Raw genomic sequence first — 20307 nt, forward strand, 5'->3', positions numbered from 1 at the left:
AGCAGTCTCGACTTCCTTGGCCTTCCTGGAGGGCGTCTCCTTAGAGGACGTCTGTGCTGCTGCATCATGGTCCTCACTATCCATGTTCGTCTCGCACTGTGCCTTGGATGTTCGTGTCAGACGGGGCGCCTCCTTCGGCCAAGCGGTCCTTAGGTCCATCTTCCACTGAAATCACCCCAGGTGAGCGCATACGTACATGCCAGCACCCACCTTCCTTTTGACTTTCAGCTTGCTAGTCACCCATTTGTGGGACTGCACAGGGACCATGATGAAGATAAACAGGTTGCTTACCTGTAACTGATAATCTTCGAGTGGTCATCTGTAAAGTCACACACACACACCCAGCCTTCCCCTGTGCTGGCTTTTTCTGCCTTGGTTTTTACCTTCGTAGACTGTCAGTAGCGGCTGGAAGAAACTGAGTGGGAATGGCGCCTCACGCTCGCTCCAGGCATGCGCAGTCAATGCCTGCTCTCCAGGGCGAGCGGAAAGCACGCCAAAAAACGCTCTAGGCGAGCTATTGGAGACTCTGAGGTATGGATCCGTTGCCTGCGGCAAGACCCATGTGTGTGACTGCACAGATGACCACTCGAAGATCATCAGTTACAGGTAAGCAACCTGTTTTTCCAGGACATTGGTTGACATTGATATGTTGTGTGCTGTATTCTGTTCCCTTACTGTTCTCCCATTGCCCTAAACACAAGGGAATATAGGAAGGTCCCTGGGAGAATGCCTCCCTCAAGTGGGAAAATGGCATGCCTTGAGTCCTTTGATCCCTGAATACACAATTTGAGGAGAGAGAAACAGGCAGCTGTAGTGGAAGGGACTTACATGGCCAGCTCTCTCTTGCTAGATAAGATTCAAGCCTGTTACTTCTGCTTTCAGTAGCAAATGTCCTCAGGTGTGTGCTTGGAAGTTTTTAGGCAGGCAAATAACTGTAACATATATATTTTCAAATATTAAGCTCGGATAACATCTTTACAAGAAGAAATCAAAGGTGTAAAAAACAATCTTGAAAAAGTGAAAGATGAAAGAAAACAAGCACAGGACATGCTTAATAATTCTGAAAAGGTAAGGTAATTAATCTCTTCGTTAGATCTAATTTTTGCTTCAAGAATATTATGGATTTGTATCTCAATAAGAATGTTCCCATATTTTAAGAATTGTAGACGCAAGTTAGAATACAGAAGTGATTAATAAACTAAGATAAAATTTATAGGGTTAAATCATAGCTGACTGTAGAAATCACTTGTTTCTGCTCTTTATGCTGTTGTATGTCAAGCTGTTAGCATGTTAGTATGTTGTAAGCCGCCCTGAGACACTCAGGTGAGAAGGGCGGGGTATAAATCCTAATATAAATAAATAAAATAATAAATAAATGTTACAATAGTGAAAGCATTTCTTAATTGAATGTTTAAACATTGCAGTCGATGTCTTACATTGTATTATAAAAAAGGAAGGTTACAACAAGGGGAAGAACTATGGTTCAGTGAAAGAATGTCTTCTTTGAATGCTGAAGGTCCCTGGTTGAATCCTTGGCATCTCCAGCCAGGGTATGTGGTGATGTGAAAGACCTCTGCTTGAGATCCTGGAGAACCTCTGCCACCCTGGATACAGTACTGACCTTGGTGGACCAAGGCAAGACCTGTGATCCCAGACAAAGCATATTTGGTGATCAAAGTGGTGGTTGTCATGGGGGCTTCTTCCCTTTTCACCAATGGAAAAACTGGGTGGATCTAACCTTTGCATTGCTGAAACTGCTTGGCACAGCAGTGAAATTTCTAGGAAGCATAGCAACCTCATCCCTGCAATTTGTTGAGTCTTGGATTGATACCTTAAGAATCTTAGATTTAAATCTTCACAATGCATGGAGCCAATAAAAGGAAGGTTTTCATTAGGCAGAAGAGTGGACATTTCAGCGATGGTGGCTCAGTGGTAGAGCATCTGCTTGGCAAGCAAAAGGTCCCTGGCATCTCCAACTAAAAAGGGTCCAGGAAAGGAGGCATGAAAAACCTCACCTTGAGACCCTGTAGAGCCACTGCCAGTCAGAGTAGACAATACTGACTTTGATGGACCAAGGTTCTGATTCAGTATAAGGCAGCTTCATATGTTCAAATAATAAAAGAATGTAGGTTTTGTTTTAGGTATGAGGACCCAGGGACTAAGATTAACTCTTCAGTGTAAATTTTGTATTTTGGGAAGAGATTTAATGAATAAAGAATGTTATTAGTATTATGGGAGGGATTTTCAAGAGAGTAGAAGGAAGAATAGGTGGGAGGATAATAAAGCTAGAGATTTTGAATGGTGGAAAATGGTAGAATTAGATACCAGCTAGAGGGAGATAATAGGACATTAGGGCAGGTGAAGGCTCTGAAGAGTTTAACGTATTTTGCATTCTTTGTGAACATTTATAGATTATGTATAATGGGTGTGATTAAGTATATGTTTGACTTTACTAAAATTATTTTACACAAGCATAATAAATGATTAAAATGGTAAACCAATACATTGCAGTAAGGAGCATGGGGTGGTGGTGGAGTAGAATAAGACAAAAACTTTTGAAATACCATGGAATTCAAACGTTTGTAAGATTTAATATGTGATTGTTTTAATTTAACTTTCGTTTGTCAATTTACCTTACAGGAAAAGAATAATTTAGAAATAGATCTAAACTACAAACTCAAAACATTACAACAGCGTTTAGATCAAGAAATAAATGAGCATAACATAGATAAAGCTCGGTTGACTGACAAACATCAGTCAATAGAAGAGGCCAAGTCAGTTGCAATGTGTGGTAGGTACTTGAATCTTTGAGTACAGGGATAAAATACTGTTTGTGTGTTTGTGTTGTACAATTTCCATAATAATAGATCTCATGTCAGTTACATAAAGAAGGAATGCTAGTTAAATGTTGCTAAATGTCACTATACAGAAGGCAGGAATTGTTTCCTTTTGCCTTGGAATATATCATCTCTTGGAATATAGCAAGTTTGGTGTAGTGGTTAAGTGTGCTCATTCTTACCTGGGAGAACCGGGTTTGATTCCCCACTCCTCCACTTGGAGCTGCTGGAATGGCCTTGGGTTAACCATAGTTCTCATAGGAATTGTCCTTGAAAGGCAGCTGCTGTGAGAGCTCTCTCAGCCCCACCCACCTCACAGGTGTCTGGTTTGGGGGAAGGAGATAAAGGAGATTTTAAGCCACTCTGAGGCTATGTTTCAGAGAGAAGGGTGAGGTATAAATCTGCAATGAACCATTTGTTAGCCCTTTTTTAAATGCAAAACAGAACTAGAGCCTATGGAAGTAGTAACAGTACTGAGCTGTAAAACTACTTCTTCCTAATTCAGAAAGCTTGCGCAAGGCATTGTTAACTTTCCTCTTTTATTTAAGAGACACCTTTTAAAAAGAAAGATGAAAAAATACAATGAAAACTTAACACACCTAGTTTTATTGGATAAGACTTTTGTAAAGTAAAAATAGTTTCTCTTCTATGCCTGTGCCCCCCCCCCCAATTATATCCCGCCCTCCACTCTGAGTCTCAGAGTGGCTCACAATCTCCTTTTATCTTCCTCCCCCACAACAGACACCCTGTAAAATGGGTGGGGCTGAGAGGACTCTCAAAGCAGCTGCCCTTTCAAGGACAACCTCTGCCAGAGCTATGGGTGACCCAAGACCATTCCAGCAGGTGCAAGTGGAGGAGTGGGGAATCAATCATTCAATATATTTATTACGATCATAGATCAGAATAAAACAAAAAGGTATCAATCGAGAGAAATAATATAAAACTAGATAAAAATTCAATTTACCCTGTAATAAAACAAATCAACTTGTTGCTGTGGATCTCTGGCGTATTCTATAAGCAACTGCAAAGAATTTTGCACAATTAATAGTTGTTTGAAAGTTTGTCCCTTTCAGAAGACTTGCTTATGAGAACGTCCGGGGTAAGATTGAAACAGAAGGACAGTGAAGTTCACACAGATATCCACATACATATTACAGTGCAATAGGGTATGCTCAACTGATTCAATCTCATTAGATCCACAGATACATAGTCCTTGATCCAAGGAAATCTTTTTATATTTTCCATCAACGACTGCAGAAGGAAGAGCCTGCCATCTTGCCAGTGTATAGGCTCTTCTATGTTTGGGTACCACCAATAATGAGAGGTATGCAGCCAGTGTAGCTAAGTACTTGCGGTTCTCTGGAATTAAAAAATGAGGTTCTTTGGTGTTACCTTCCTGCATCTCAATATCAAGTATCCTTTGTAGAATCAGTGCTTTGGCATGAGAGCTATCTAGTTGGAGGACACTGTCTTCTGCCAGTTCAATAGATTGGAGATTCTGCCTTTTGCCCAGAATGAGTGTGGAATCAAACCTGGTTCTCCCAGATAAGAGTCTGCACACTTAACCACTACACCAAATTAGCTCTCTGATGGTGGAGGACTTTTTGCCAGGCTTTGTTCTAGCAATCATATGTTTATTACCTCAGTATGGATTTTGTTTTGGGTCCGTACTGCACGAGATATAATCTGTGTGTATTCTTGGTACATTTTTGTTCATTCTGTGGCTGTACAATAGTCAGTATTCGATTTTTAACTACACGGTCAAAAGCCTTTAAATAATATAGAACATCTCTACAAGTAGTACTAAGAACTTGTATGCTCTGTGCCAAATAATATGCAAAGAATAATGTACTGAAATTGCAATTTTAAAAAGATATGCTGACTTTGATTCTTATTTAGAAATAGAAAAAAAGGTAAAAGAAGAAAGAGCAGCAAGAGAGAGAGCAGAAAATCGAATTGTTCAAATTGAAAAACAGTGTTCCATGCTTGACTTTGATCTGAAACAATCTCATCAGAAGTTGGAACACCTTTGTGAGCAAAAAGAGAGGTTAGAAGATGAGGTAACCTTGTTTACTTTCTTTTCCAAATTAAATGTTAAAGAGAAGATTTCTTTAAAGCTGAAAGAAAACTCCACCTTTTGAATTTAACCAAATCATGGTCTCTATTTTGTGGATGGAGAGGGGAAATAAAATTAATGTGGCAACTTAAATACTTTCTGATGGTTTCCCTGATTTCTGCAGTTTGATTTTTAATTGCTATACTCTGTGTGCCTAATGCAAAGTTATTGAAACTGAAAACCAAACAGTCCTGTCATCAAACCTCCAGGGCCCTTTTTGCTGCATTGGGGTTGAGGGAAGAGTCAAACATGAGAACTGGGGGAAATAGGTTGCTTGGTAAGAGATGTCTACATATTGATGTGTATTCTATTCCACTTAAAAAACAATGAAACAACACAACTAGCTCTGCATGCCGAGAAGGGGTTGGGAGGTATGGGTTTTTTAAAGAACAAACACAAAGGAAGACCTGTACTAGCTGGTAAATGGCTTTTGAAATGGGAAAGACATTCAAAAGGTAAGGGCAGGAATAGACATTTCTCACTACTCAAAGTCAACATTTTACCTAAACATAAATAACTTCGTGGATCCTGGCCACTGTTTTGTTGAAAGTATGCTGTTGCATAGCCTAATATGGAAATGGTGGTATTGTATATTAATTATTATTGCTATTTTGAAGTCTAAAAGCCTGTTTATCCTAAAATACTTTTAGGTTAAAAGTCTTTCACTTCAGCTTGAAAATGAAATAAATAAGAGAGTGATGACACAGAATGAACTGAAGATGCATGCCATAGAAGCAGACAGCTTGAAAGGTTCTGAGAAGCAGCTAAAACAGGAGATCAACACATTGTTAGAAGCAAAGAGATTAGCCGAATTTGAGTTGGCTCAGCTGGCTAAGTAAGTAATGAAGCAATTTAAAACCAATTGTGTCACTTAACACGCCAGCTGCAAAGACTAGTTGGTAGGTTCCCCCCCCCCATCTTTATATCAGTATATAAATATTTCTGTTCCATAATAATGTGTTTTATCACTTTGAAGCCTCATTCTTATGTACTCTGATTTAGTAAAGGGCTGGTTTAGGAAAATCTGGCACCTCTTTTAAGTGTAGAAAAAGTAGTTTTCCTCCGAAAGATTTCTTGCCAGAGGCAAGAACCACTTCTTGCTTTCAAGTTGTTTTTATGTGAGAATAAAATAGTTTCCAATTTGAGACTTCCATCAGCCTTCAATTTTCATAGAAAGCATGTTAAATTAGGACTTCAGAGCAGAGCTATGCATTGTGCTGTGAGCAGCCACAGGAGCTCTAATTTAAACAGGCAAAGAGGAGGGACTATCTAATTCATTCTCTTCTGCCCTTTGCCTGCCAAAAATCAGGACCTCTAGACTGTTTTTAACTTCTGAGGAAAATTTGGATACTCATAAATTTGTCTTGGTCTGGGGTGAAAGCCCTTTGAGGGTTGTGATTTTACAAAGGAAAAAGATGAATGTAGAGGCAGAGTTAAATAGCTATTTAATTATAACAGGTATTTAATAGCTATTCCTTCCTCTGGGGTTATCTGCTATGTTTATTGTTGCCAGGAGGTATTTTTAAATAGAGTGCAATCAACAAAGTATGTGTAAGTGTATGTATAAGTGTTTACACCTTGTGCTCAAATGCCTGTTCAACTTGATTATTCGCAGTTGAATGTGTCAGCTCTCTATTAAAATCTTATTTAAACTGATTTTAGGGCATTTGAAAACTGGCTATCAGAGATAGGGGAAGAGTGCAGGGGCAGAAAGGTGGAAAGAGAGAGAAATGGGGCAAACATAAGGCCACAAGAATTTCCATGCGCTTTCAGTTCAGGTCTCCATTTACTCCAGTACCCTGTTTTCCTACCTTGGCCAACCAATCACACTAGAGGGCCAACAAAAAGGGCAGAGAGGCTGAGCCCTTTCTGTGTTGCAGCCTCCTATCTTTGATATTAAGAGGTTTACTGTGAAGAAGGGAATTGTGTGTGTTGGAATTTAATTTAATTTAAAATAAAAAGTCTTACTCATTTTATTTCTTTCTCTCAAAGGCAGTATAGAGGGAATGAAGGTCAGATGCGTGAACTACAAGATCAACTAGAAGCTGAGCAGTATTTTTCTGTAAGCTGTTTGCGTATAACACAAGCCATTTTTAAAATTATGGTATTATCATGCAAATATTGAATAAACCTTAAGAGTATTGATTTATTTGTGACATTTCAGTAAGTAGTTCTTTATGCTGTCCTCAGGAGGGAGAAAGAGGAGGAGAGGAAGGAGGATGTGGCATACACCCTAAACTGCATATATCTAAGCCACCACTTGATTAACTACAACTTCTATTGTATTTGGAGTTGTGATATTACAGCCACAATTCCCAGCAGAATCCAGCCTGTCTAGGTAATTTAAGGGACGAAGGACCTAGGATAGTAGCCGGAAAAAGTAGGATGAGTCAATATATAAATGAACAAATTCAGTTATGTGCACAAAACATAACACTATCTGGAAATTTGATATTTGCAAACACACATGTGTACTTACGTTATTTGGACCAGAGAAACCTAGATATTGAAATATTTCAAGACAGATTTTTTATGAGTATTCACCTAAAGCAATAAATTTGGTTATCTTGCTGATTCTTGTGGTTTGTCATGTCTTTTGTGGTGTGAACTGGATATTATTGTGCTAATTATGGGCATAATCCACTGATAAAGGCTTTGTGCCAAGATGAGTTTGCCATTCTATTTTATTGTATTTGACAGTGTGTGTTATTTTATTGTATGTGCACAATTATTCCTTGTTTTGGATTTATTCATGTATTAAATTACTGGCATTATGTTTTGTGCATATAATTGAATTTGTTCATTTATATTTTGTGTCATACTCCTTTTTTCTGTTGCTTGGTCATGATGCCCTTCCTCAGATGCTTCTTCAGAGAAGGCAGCTTATCCACCTTCCGGACCAAGTCAGCAGCAGGACTTCCCTTGTGTTTGCCTCATTAGTTCCATGGCTCAAACCCTGGTTGTGCTTCTGGGCTCTGTTTCCTTTGCTTATGTGTCAAATTAGGCTGCTTAAATTCAAAGGACTCATTTGGACAAAGCCTATCTGCTGTGTTTCTTAGAGAATTAATTAGTCATTTTTGGGAGAGAGGCATTTAATTGAGAGAACTGGGAATACTGATAGTACCAAATTGAAACCTTCACGGATCTCCTCCAACCACATTCCTTCATTGGAAAGTGAAGGGGCCAGTTTTGAATGAGGATTAAAAGAAATCCATCTAGGATTTTCCGTGTGCAAAAAATGTACCCATTCTCTTTCCAGATCCATTTAAAGTGACAGATGCATTTAAAGTGGTCATAATAGTTTCTATCCACTGAGCTGCTAAAATGGCTCTTCTCTTAAGAAATGGGCCTTTCAGTTAGATCCATAAATTGAATGGTATGATTGCCGAATCTTTCCCTAGCAATGAGCTCTTTCCAAATATCAGTGTCAGGTCTCTAGCAACATGTTTATTGAATCATAGCCTGGCACTTCTTGAATAGGGATTTCCCTGCATAACTCATAGCACCACAGATCACTCTTTTGTGGTTTAATTAATGGCAAGCAATAACATCTAGCCTAGCAATGGGTCTCTCGCAAGGCAGAAGCCTGCAGCAAAGGCACAGAGCTGCTGATGGGTGATAAATGAAGCAACTACCCAACCAAAAGTGCAGATTCTTTTTTTTATCCTAGCAAGTACTAAAAACAGTGGTAAGGAGCAGGAAGAGGTTGCTCCTATTTCTCTCAGGCACCATCTGTTGCCAAACAGTGTTGCCAAGCATGTTCCTGTGTTAATCTCAATATCTTGTTTCTGAATATAGCACCTCTCTTGTCTATGAGAAGACCTGATTCCTACCTCTTTACAAAGTTGTCCAGGTGCAGCTGAAGAGTTCAGTTGCATCTGGAGGCTCCTGCATCTCTAGATACTGTATGATGGTCAATGCCTCTGCATTATGTTGGCTATTTTAGGGGACAGAGGCTACCCACTTACCTCAATATCATTATTGCAGACTGCCTCCTTGCCTTCTCTTTGTGCTTGGTTGCTGTTGTTGCAGTTGTCATTTCATCTGCCATAATATTTGGGATTCTGAGCCAGATGAAGGCAGGTTAAGTTAGTTTTGTCCTGGATCAGGCCTTTTTATTTTCCGGCAGTGGACCACAGAAACACAATTCTCATTCCAATCTGAATGCTGCACCCTCTGCTGCCAGTTATTACCTGGATGGCCAGATAGACAATGCTGCATACTGGCCATATTCAGCAGAAAATTGAATGGTATGATTATCCATGTAATTGCTGTTATAACTACCTATCTTTTCCTTCTCACTCCCCCGCACCAGGCAACAATAACGCAAATAGTAGTCTTTGGGCTTTAAAATATATATATATATAAATTTAATATTCTATGCTTTTTAAAAAGTATATTTGTCAGCTTATGTCCACTAACAAATAATAGTCTGGATACTGCCATCTTTTTGTTTAGTCTTGCCCAGTTTCCCTGTCCCACAACCTCCAGCATCACCTTGATCAAAGGGACTAAAATCTGAGTGGCCAACACAAAATGTTCATTTAAGTTCAGTGTGATAGCTTCCCCACCCCTCCTCTGTTTTATTTGCAGACACTTTACAAAACTCAGGTTAAAGAACTTAAAGAAGAAATTGAGGAAAGGAATAAAGAAACTCAGAAAAAAATACAGGAATTACAAAATGAAAAGTAAGTAAATTTTATGAAAGTGATCCTGCCAAAGCTAGGAAATGTTAAGGCCTGGTTGATTTAACTTGGAGTTGGGCACTAGCTTTAGTTTCTCTCTATTTCTTTGAAAGTAATGGGACAAATTGCAGAACAATGGGTTTGAAACTTGTATTTTTAGAAGGAAAACAATATTAAGGCCTTTAAATTATAAATAAAATATGTTTTGGCTGCCTATTAGAGATGGGAAATCCTTAAAAAAAATCAGCAAGGACAAGCTTTAATAACATGAATTCCTGGCTGGAAGAATCAGACTGATGGTCTAAAACAAGTCTGTAAGACAGAACAGTATTAGGTGTGAGAAATCAAAATTTTAATGATATGCACAATATATAGATTATAATAATAGGTAGTAGATAAAATGGACTCAACAGTATTTTTAACAGGAATACACAAAATTTCCCCACAAAGCTGTAAAAGATAGTGCTGTCTTCTTTAGTCCTTAGAACAGCTATCCATAATTATTGAAGATGATAATGATATTGGATTTATACCCCGCCCTTAACTCTGAATCTCAGAGTCTCAGAGCAGTTTACAATCTCCTTTACCATCCTCCCCCACAACAGACACCCTGTGAGGTGGATGGGGCTGAGAGAGCTCTCACAGAAGCTGCCCTTTCAAGGACAGCTCTGCGAGAGCTATGGTTGACCCAAGGCCATTCCAGCAGCTGCAAGTGGAGCTGGAATGGCCTTGGGTCAGCCATACCCAGTTCTCCCAAATAAGAGTCCACACACTTAACTGGCTCTCAGTTTGAGGATTAATGTTGTATTTTAAATATATACACAGTGAAAAGATGAGTGCACACCTGTACATGTAATATAAAAATAGTTAATAGTAAAATCTGACATGTAGTAGATAGAGGTGCAAATTCTGTTTATGTAAAAATTAAATATTCATTCCTGTGTTCCAAAGCTACTACACATCAGTGAATATCAGTTGCACTATGGCAATCATTGCAGCTGGATTTGTGTGTGTGTGTAGATGGTAGTCCAGTTGCAAATGATTTTCATACTGTAACAGAAGGCAATATCCAATGACATGAGGATGCATCGCAAGTAGAACAGAGCAACACTAAAATACTTTCCTTATATGAGTACATGCTTACATTCTGAAAGTAAGTAATTGGTTTAAGTATAGAAAGATAAAAACATTTACATCAGAAATGAGACTAAAACTGCAGAATCACTTTCTCATTCCCATTTGTAACTTCAGGCTTTTTTCTTTAAGTTTAATAGTATATTTCCTAAATCAGATAAGTTTTTCTTTGTAAAATTGGTTAATTAAAAAGGCACAATAGGATTATATTTAGTTCTTAAAACACTGAAAGTCATCTTATAGTTTGATAAAAAGTATTGACTGTTTGTTGTAGAGAAACGCTTGCTGCCCAGCTGGATCTGGCTGAGACAAAAGCTGAGTCTGAGCAATTGGCCCGTGCTCTCCTCGAAGAACAATATTTTGAACTTACACAAGAGAGCAAAAAAGCAGCATCACGAAACAGACAAGAAATTACAGACAGAGACAATATTGTAAGCCGGGTAAGTTACTGTCATAACAGTGATATAACTTATTTATCCTAATGTCAGTTTGATGCATGCCAACTTTATATTTTACATATATTTCATAATAGTATTCCAAGTATGAAAATGTTGCTCAGGTTGTCTTTATAGATTCTTTTCAAGCATAAGAATCCCTAAACATTTGGGTTAGGGACTTAGTCAATGTTGCCTTTCATTTGTGGGCTACTCTGTGGGGAAAAAGGGCTCGTGGCTTCTGAAAAAATGTGGAATATAGCTGCTACTGTTGAAAACTGTTCCCATTCCATCTGACTCTTGACACAGTCTCTGTCTCAAGGCCTTCCTTGCTGCAGGCCAAAGTATCTCTTGTAAGGTGGTTCAGGAAGGATCAATCCCAATTACCAACCAGGATGAAGAAGCTGAAACATCATAGATAGACAGCCCAGTTGTCATCTCCTTCTCCTGTGTCAAGAGTTTTGGTTTCAGTACTTTCCATCACTCCACTGCTTCTACTTCTCCACCAATATCCAAGCCAGACATAGAGGCTTAGTTTGCAAGAATTTTGCGTGGTTTTTCACCAGTGCACGAATCCTCCCCAGTACTCATCAATGCGGTGTTAGAAGGAATATTGAGGACTCACCACTTAGGCTGCTTCCCCCTTTGGTTCTGTTGCCTTACTTTCTCTAGTATTGGTTGCCACCTTCATCTCGCTACTGTGAGAATTCAGATCCTCTTCTCATGACTCTTGGTCCCAGTCTCATTGGTGCAAATCCCTGGGCATGAACTCCTGTACAAGTCATCTCTCAAAATATCTGGCTGTTGATCCCATTCCATATTCTGGGTTGTTGGTCCTGATTTAGCTGCACTCCCATACAACTTACAGTAGGTTTTGGCTAGATTCTGGTTTTCACCAGAATTATTACCAGGAACTGACCGACTATACTATAGTTCATATGGTTAGTGCCCGTCATGTTACTTGAGGCAGTGTGTTTCCTTCTGTGGACTGATGGTACTCCATCTGTCTTTGCCTGTTCAGGTACCCATGGTTCTAGTGCTGCAGCCATCAGCAACGGTATCAAAGCCTTTTCAGACAAGGTCATTGCCTTTAGAAACTTTGTCACCTTAATTGCTACTTCTGGTAGTTTAGACTCTAGTTATAGACCTCTCCCCCCAGTTTACCACTGCTTTCTACTCTTTCTAGTACCTGCTAAGTGAGTTGGTCTGCCACCAATGCTGTCTGTCACTCATGCTTCTTCATATTCTGGTCAGAATTCCTCAGTATATTGCTTTGGAGCAGCAGGAGAGCTCTTTTCTTTCCGATTTTATGGCCCTGAAAAAGACCTGCCCACCATCGAATGTGGTTTATTACCTCTAGGTCTCTCCCTATGGAGGATATTAGATTGCTTTTGGAGAACCTCACTGTTACAGCAGATGTGCTTGGATCATCATTGAACTCATGGACAAGTCTTTTAAAACAAGAACCACCTGTGACTTGTTTCTCCTTCCCCTTTAAAGTGACATTTTTGGCTTCTGTATCTTCAGTAAGGGGAGGGGAGCTAGCAGGCTTTGTGCCTTATGGTCCAACCAGCAATTTCTGCAGTTCCATGAAGGTAAGTTTTCTTCTTTAGGGGCAAAGTTTCCAAATTATGGCTCTGCACAGACACAGAGCTCATCAATATCAATGCACAGATGACTACTTGAAGAATAACAGTTAAAGGTAGCACTGTGTTTTTCATTGTTCTGTATTTCAAAGGCAACAAAGAGCACATACACATTGTACAAAATCTTGCACTCCAGCTTCAGGTTCATATTTCAGAATCTAACACAAATAATTTATTTTGTTTAGCTTGAAGAAACAAACAATGCACTGACTAAAGATGTTGCATTTTTAACCAAAGAAAATGCTGAACTCAAAGAAAAGATTAAGAAAGTAGAAGAAGGTATGTTGTGTTTTCAATTTTGATGGATTCTTTAGATATGAGATCAGCAAATACAATTAGGTCCTTGACATATTTTCAGTGTATTTATTATTTGAAACATTTCTGTGCTGCCTTTTTACCCAGATAGGGTTCCCAAAGCAGCAGTTTCATTCCAAATGCGCATGGAATATTTTTAGGAGTTGCTTTGTTAGCAGTGTTTGATGCTCCAGTGTTGAAAAAAGGATTGAGTCCCCTGAAGATTTTAAAGATTTTGGTTCTGTTAGAACTTGTGAGTTAAAAGCAAGTAAACAAAGTAATTAAGAGTTTGGGTCATAGATGTAGTGTGCTGTGATAGTGGCATTCAGTTGCCACGACAAGCTGGTGAATGGGGACGTGGTTGGTTGTCCACTCCCCTTGCTCTTCTCTCTGCCTCTTGTTCATAGATCATTATTCAGGCTTCCAGATATGAGAAGCCTTGAAAAACTTCCAGTTCTCTGTAATGTCTGATTTCTGTGTGAATTGGACTTAGCTTGCCCTCTACACTTCAGAATTCTGAATTGGAATTAATTGAAGATTTAAAGTCACTGGGATAGGGTAGGGATTGGGGCTTAAAAGCTCCAATTCACCCAGGTACCAGCACTCAGATATCATGAGGAATTTGAATTTGTTTAAATACTTACTGAACTTATGATCCTCTGCTTTTATGTATTATGTTTATGAGATTTAATTTGTGTCTAATTGGATATGTTTTATTTATTGTTATTGTAATGTTTTAATGCTGTAAGCCTCCCTGAACCCGCCTTGGAGGATAGGGCGAAGTATAAGTCTCTATTTAATTAAAATTAAACTTGGGAACTTAATTGGTCTCTGGTTGTGAAAGATGGAAGGAAGTGATAGGTAGCATGCAACTGCAACAGAGTTCATTTGCAATAGTTGCAGTGGCAAATGTCAAGTTTAATTACAGATTTTATGACATCTGAATGTATCCAATCTCTTTGTTGAGTCAAAATGCTAAGAGAAATAGTTAAATAATATCCCTTTAATTTTTTTCTTCATTTTAATGTTGCATTATGGGGTTTGAGTTTTCACAGTAAAATGGGGAGGGGTTGAGTTTACAGAATAAAACAAAAAATAAGATGGATAAGGGCTAGCAAGATGAAACTTATTCCTGATTAAACAGAAGTGCCGCTGATGAGAGGGAGGTATGAACCAGGAACTGGGATGTCTTCTGTTTTGGATAGGTGTGTACCTCACCTAAAGAAGTAGATATGTAGCTTGGGAGGTGCTACTGGGTGTAAGTTTCCTGCTGGATAAACAGATAGCAGTGGTGGTCAGGAGTGCCTTTAACCAACTTCAGCTGGTGATCCAGCTGCACCCCTTCCTAGGCAGGAAAGTTCTTGCCATGGTGTTGCATACCTTGATAAACATCTAGATTAGATTACTGCAGTGCACTGTATGTGAGACTGCCATTGAAGACTGTTCAGAAACTACAGCTGATAAGAAGGCTGTGGCCACAACATCAACTGCAGTGGGACATAACCATATCACTTCAGTCTTGTGCCATCTGTACTGACCTGTCAGTTTGCTTCCTGTCCTAATTTAACATGCTGATGTTGACTGTTAAGGCCCTATACAGTTTGGGAGTATCATATCTGAGAAACATTTCCAAATTCCCCATAACCCCTTGTGGAACTGCAGTTTGTTCTCTCTAATGCAGATTTCATGGTTGAGTACATAGCACAAAGAAGATAAAAGGGCACATCTAGAGACAAGGTGTAATATCTGTCTACTCAGGAAATGTCCTAGGTATATGGAAAATTCTAGATTGTAATTTTTTCTTTAAAAAAGGTAACCCCTCCCCCCCCCCCCAAAAAAAGCAACTCTGGTCTGCTAAGGATTTACAGTACTTATTGGCCTTGAAATGCTGAAAGCCGTTGAAGGGAGTGGAACAGTCAGAGGGAGATGGGAAAATTGGTCTGTTCTAGATTACAGTGTGATAGTGTAATCAAATTGGTTCATGCGTTACAGCGCAATATTTTAGGGTAGAGGAAAGGAAAAATTACACAAAGTGCAATTGATTTGATGTCATAAACTGCCTAATATTTTAACAGACTATAAGCTAAAGAAAGAGGAGGAAGTTAACAGCATTAAAATGCAGTATGAAAAGAACCTGAACACTGAAAGGACCCTTAAAACTCAGGTATTTATTTTCATTTTCTTACTACACTGAAGTTCACAGTTTAGTGCACCATACCTAATTTTTTTGTAGCAATGTCAATAAGTATAAGATGATGCATACTGGAACAAAAAGTCCCTACTTCAGGTATAGGCTAATGAGATCTGGACTTGCTGAGACAGAGAGGGGGAAAGTTCTTGGTTCATAGTAGATAGCTCATAATAATAACTTATGATTGAGGTGTCACACTTTTTCCTTTCACACACTCCTCACTCTCAAATCCTCCTTTCTCTTCCCAACTCAACTTTATGACAGCTTCTGTCTCTCACATTCCTATAATATTCTGACAATATTATGTTTTGGCTCTCAATCTAGCCCCTCAGTAGATAGCTCAATGGGTTCATAGTAGATAGCTCAATGAAAGTGCCAGCCCAGTGTGCTGCACCGGTGAAAAAGGTAAACTCTATGTGAAGATGATTAGGAAAGTGACTGAAAATAAAATGACAATATTATTATTATGAAGAAGAGTTGGTTTTATACTGGCTCTAGTTTGGTGTAGTGGTGTAATGTCCCTATATGGATCTATGGTGCAACCTCATATAGAATACTGTGCACAGTTCTAGACATTTTATCTCAAAAAGGACATTTTAGAGCTGAAAAAAGTACAGAAGAGTGCAACTAAGATGATGAAGGGGTTGGAGCACCTTCCCTTTGTGGAAAAGGCTGAAGAGTCTGGAACTTTTCAGTTTAGAAAAGAGATTACTAAAAGGATGGTGTAATGATTTGAATTTATATATTTGTGTTCCTTTAATTGCTACAGTAGAGAAAGGGAGGGGAAAGAGGGGAAATGAGTGAGTGAGGTGATTGGTTGGTGACTGAGAGAGTGTGGGCAGAGATAAGAAGTATGCATAGAGAGAGAGAGAGAAGTCAGTCAGCAGTGAACTCTCAGAAGAGTGACAGCAATTAACTGTCAGTCGTGGTCAGTCAGCAGTCTACAGAGTCTGAGAAGCAGTCTTCTGATTAGAATTCTGTATAGTGCTATGAAAAGCATTAAAATTCTAAGGAAGAAAAATAAATACTTTAGAGGACATATGAGGGGCTAGATAGAGTGTAACACCTCAATCATAAATTGTCATTATTTACTGAAGAATTAAACTGTGAACATCTTGAAATCAGTACACTTATTGTACAAATAAAGCTTTATTTTGTTTTAAATTAACCAGGAGTCCTATGATTTTAATAACATAAGAGACTCATCCTCAGGGCCACATAGTCCAATGAAAAAGCCTTAGAGCTTGGGTATAATTCAGTGGGGAATGATAAAGTGTTTGGAATTAAATTCCTGGAGGCAGCATTACATACTTTAAGAGGGAATTTGTTAAAAGGGGCATGATAGAGGTTTGTAAAATTGTGCATGGGGTGCAGAGAGTTGACAAGCAGAACTTTTTCTCTCTCTCCCAAAACACTAGAATTCAAGGGCATCTGATGAAGCTGCTGGGTTGTAGGTGCAGGACGGACTAAAGGAATTGTTTCCTTACACAGCGAGTTATTAAAATGTGGATTTTACTGCCAGAGTATGTAGTGATGGCTGCAGGCATAGACAATTTCAAAAAGAGGTTAGAAAGATTCATGGAAGATAGTGGCTACTAGCCATAGTGGCTAAAGGGAACCTCAATGTTCAGAGGCAGAAAACTCTGAACCCCAGTGCCGGGAGGCAACAACAGAGGATGCCCTTGGCCTCTGTGCCCTGTTGTTGGCCCTCTAGAGGAACTGGTTGACCACTGTGTGAGACAGGATGCTGGACTAGATGGACCATTGGTCTGATCCATCTGGGCTCATGTTCAAAATCCTATTATACTAGGTCTCAGCCCTAGGCATTTTTCTGTGGGGGGGGGGCGGGGCCTGACGTCACAAAATGAAATCAGAAATCACCAGCAGAGCAGATCTCTTGAACAACTCTGAGAATTCCCTCTGGATCTTTCAAAGGGATGGGAGCTGGAGCTATTCTATGATCCCCCCATCTTCCTGTCTCCCCCAATCCTCAAGCATTCTGACCACCTGCTTGTCCCCCACACCATGCTCAGCTGGTATCCCTTCTGCCTGCTGCGACCCACAGAATGTAGGACTCAGTGGAAGCACCCAGCACTGTGTCTGGAAGCTGGTTCTTGCCGGCTGCTTTCTTCTCTCACCTCTTGGTGCCTGGACACATCCCACAGCACAAAGCAAGCCCAGAGCCCTCTGCAAGTCTGATCTGCCTGCCTGCCTCTAGTCTGGCAAGGGGGTGGAGGCCTTGGGGAGCCTGGGGCTTGCAATGTGAGCCTCTACTAGGTGGGGGTGGGGTGGCACCAGGGGCTGGCTTCCTCCAACCTCCTTGCTGAGCCTTCTTCCCTCAACCATTCATTCATTCATGCATTTATTTATTTATTTATTTATTTATTTATTTATTTATTTATTTATTTATTTATTTATTTATTATTTTGGATTTATATCCCACCCTCCTCACTGAAGCAGGCTCAGGGTGGCTCATAACACATGACGTACAGTAAAATATTTACATCTTGCCAGCTGCTGTCTTCTCCTGTTCCCCAGTGACAAGCGGGAGAAGTTCCACGTGACCTGCGAGGTGCCCATGAGTGAACGATATGGGCATGGGAACAGTAAAATGATAGGGGGCATCGGAAAATTGATAGGGGGCGCCATCTGCTTTGCCTCACACTGCCTACAGGCCTGCCTACGATATTACATTATTTTTTATTGTTCTGAAGTCTTAGTGCATTAGTGATTTATTGTTCTGAAGTCTTAGTGATTTTGTACTTTGAGCTTTTTGTTTGTTTGTTTGTTAGGACTATTTCAGTAGCAGCAGCTGCTATTGTGATTCATGTTCTTTAAATGCTCATATTTTATGGAATTTTTACTGACACTGTACTGCAGTAGTTACTATATTGGGCTAGGTCTGGAGGGATATGAATTCAAATCTGTGCTTGGCTATGAAATTCTCCTGGTGACATGGGTTCAATCACTGTTCCTCAACTGTGCCTTCCTCATAAGGTAAAGTTGCAGAAGAGGAAGAAGGACTTGTGCATTGCATGGAAGAATAGAAAAAAAATCAGTTTAAATATTTTAATAGAGTAATTTCTAATGGAAGTTCTATGTAAAGCACAGAGAAAACTAAAATATTGGCATTTATGTTCTGCTCTGCTACCAAGTAGACAAAAAAGCAATATTCAGCAAGTTATTCAATAATTTATGAAAAATGAAAGTCTACTATATAAATTTATTTCTTTTTATAAATTTAAATCTGTATGATTTTGCTTATCTTAATACAGGCTGTAAACAAACTAGCAGAGATTATGAATCGGAAAGATTTTAAATTGGATAGAAAGAAAGTAAACATGCAGGATTTCAAGAAAAAAGAGAAAGAAAACAGAAAATTACAGCTGGAACTTAACCAAGAAAAGGAGAAATTTAATCAAATGGTGATAAAATACCAGAAGGAGCTTAATGAAATGCAAGCGGTAAGATTTCTTGATTAAATTATGTTGTATTGTTTAGTTATATTTGTAGGGCTGTTACAATAATGGCTACAATACAGTGGTTTTTATCTGAGGATCAGAGAACTGTTGGGTACTAGACAGAGAATCCCTGCTTTCTGGAAACCAAAGAGCCAAATATGCTCAAGGAAGTATACTGGAGTATTTGGGAAACACTGAAACAAAGGCTCTTATCTTAAAGATTTCAAGTCACTGTTATAAGGTTAAGAAACTCTCAATTGCTTGAAATATATGAATTGTAGTCAGTGCCTATATTGATTTGTCTCAGAAATTTAACCTCTCATTTCAGCTGACCTTTCCCCTCTCCTTTGAATAAAATATTTTGTTATTTTTAAACTTTTAGAAACCTCCTGAGTGCCATTTTAATAGTTTAAGTTAAAAGGATGAACTTGACCCTTCCTTCAGCTTCCTGGGCTGAGCCAGTAGCAAAATTTCATATTTTGACAGGGTGGGACAGCCATATTTCTATAGAAAAGAAGAAAATTGATAAATAGGTTGCTCAGTTAGGAAGGGAGAGGAAAACAGAGGAAAAATCTTGCCTAAGGGCCGGAGAAATGGGCTAGGTTGTCATACCATGTCACTCTGCTGATAAAAGGATTCACTAAGTATTACAGAATCTTCCTTTCAGGCTTTGTGTGATTAAGAAGAATTAAGCTATTAATCTTGATATTTTTTTTTGAATTTTTTAAATTCTTAATTGATTTTGCAAGTAATTAATATTTTGTTTCATGATTTTAATTTGAGTACCACATGTATTATTACCAAAATGCTTACTACAAGAGACTATTATTGTTACTACTGTATTCTCATATTTTCTATCGAATACAGCAACTTGTAGAAGAGTCTACATACAGAAATGAACTTCAGATGCAGCTGGATAGTAAGGAGAGTGACATAGAACAACTGCGTAGCAAAATTTCAGACCTGCTACAAGGCATGGAGTCTACTAGTGTGGCCAGCCTGCAGCCAGATGAAACTGATGGTAACGTTCTTGGTAAGAGCTGTACATGTTTTACCTTTTCATCTATGCATTTTACTTTAAACTTGTACAAAGTATTGGCTTTTTAAAAATAACAAATCATTTAAAAACATTATTTGGAATATTTTAAATTTCTTTTATGATGACTATGGCAAGAGAATTATGCAATGTAAGATTTTTATTCCTAAAGCAAGATGTGAAATTCCATATAGGCTCTTTTTACAGAGAAAAATTCAAAATTAGATTATGGGCAGCCCAATCCAGACATACATGGTGGCTGGACGCTTGGGCGTGGGCGGATCTACGGCGCCGCTCGTTGGCTTCCAAAGGGGAGAAGTTACGCCAAGCTGGGAGAGAGAAGAGGGGCCCGACAAGCGAGAGAGAACCCGTCACCATGGTGATTCCGCCCAGGCACATGCCACTGTCCTGCTGCAGAGGCGGGGGTAGGGGAGGCGCAGGCTCGCATGGGACCACAGGATTGGCCAGCCTGT

The 20307-nt window shown here is 39.2% G+C and overlaps 1 protein-coding gene across 2 annotated transcripts in view; it reads left to right on the forward strand.

The window, feature by feature from the left end:
* The window catches only part of ROCK1 (Rho associated coiled-coil containing protein kinase 1), a 131047-nt gene that overhangs the window by 86238 nt on the left and 24502 nt on the right, over window positions 1-20307 (forward strand). For both annotated transcript variants that reach the window (XM_060243924.1, XM_060243925.1), the window contains exons 17-27: window positions 962-1068; window positions 2641-2791; window positions 4737-4897; window positions 5604-5788; window positions 6946-7015; window positions 9547-9641; window positions 11047-11212; window positions 13038-13131; window positions 15222-15310; window positions 18613-18801; window positions 19666-19831. In XM_060243924.1, the coding sequence (XP_060099907.1) occupies window positions 962-1068; window positions 2641-2791; window positions 4737-4897; window positions 5604-5788; window positions 6946-7015; window positions 9547-9641; window positions 11047-11212; window positions 13038-13131; window positions 15222-15310; window positions 18613-18801; window positions 19666-19831 (1473 nt within the window). The remainder of the gene's footprint in view (window positions 1-961; window positions 1069-2640; window positions 2792-4736; window positions 4898-5603; window positions 5789-6945; window positions 7016-9546; window positions 9642-11046; window positions 11213-13037; window positions 13132-15221; window positions 15311-18612; window positions 18802-19665; window positions 19832-20307) is intronic.

This window comes from Heteronotia binoei, chromosome 7 (assembly GCF_032191835.1).
Source record: "Heteronotia binoei isolate CCM8104 ecotype False Entrance Well chromosome 7, APGP_CSIRO_Hbin_v1, whole genome shotgun sequence".
In the NCBI taxonomy this organism is placed as follows: domain Eukaryota; kingdom Metazoa; phylum Chordata; class Lepidosauria; order Squamata; family Gekkonidae; genus Heteronotia; species Heteronotia binoei.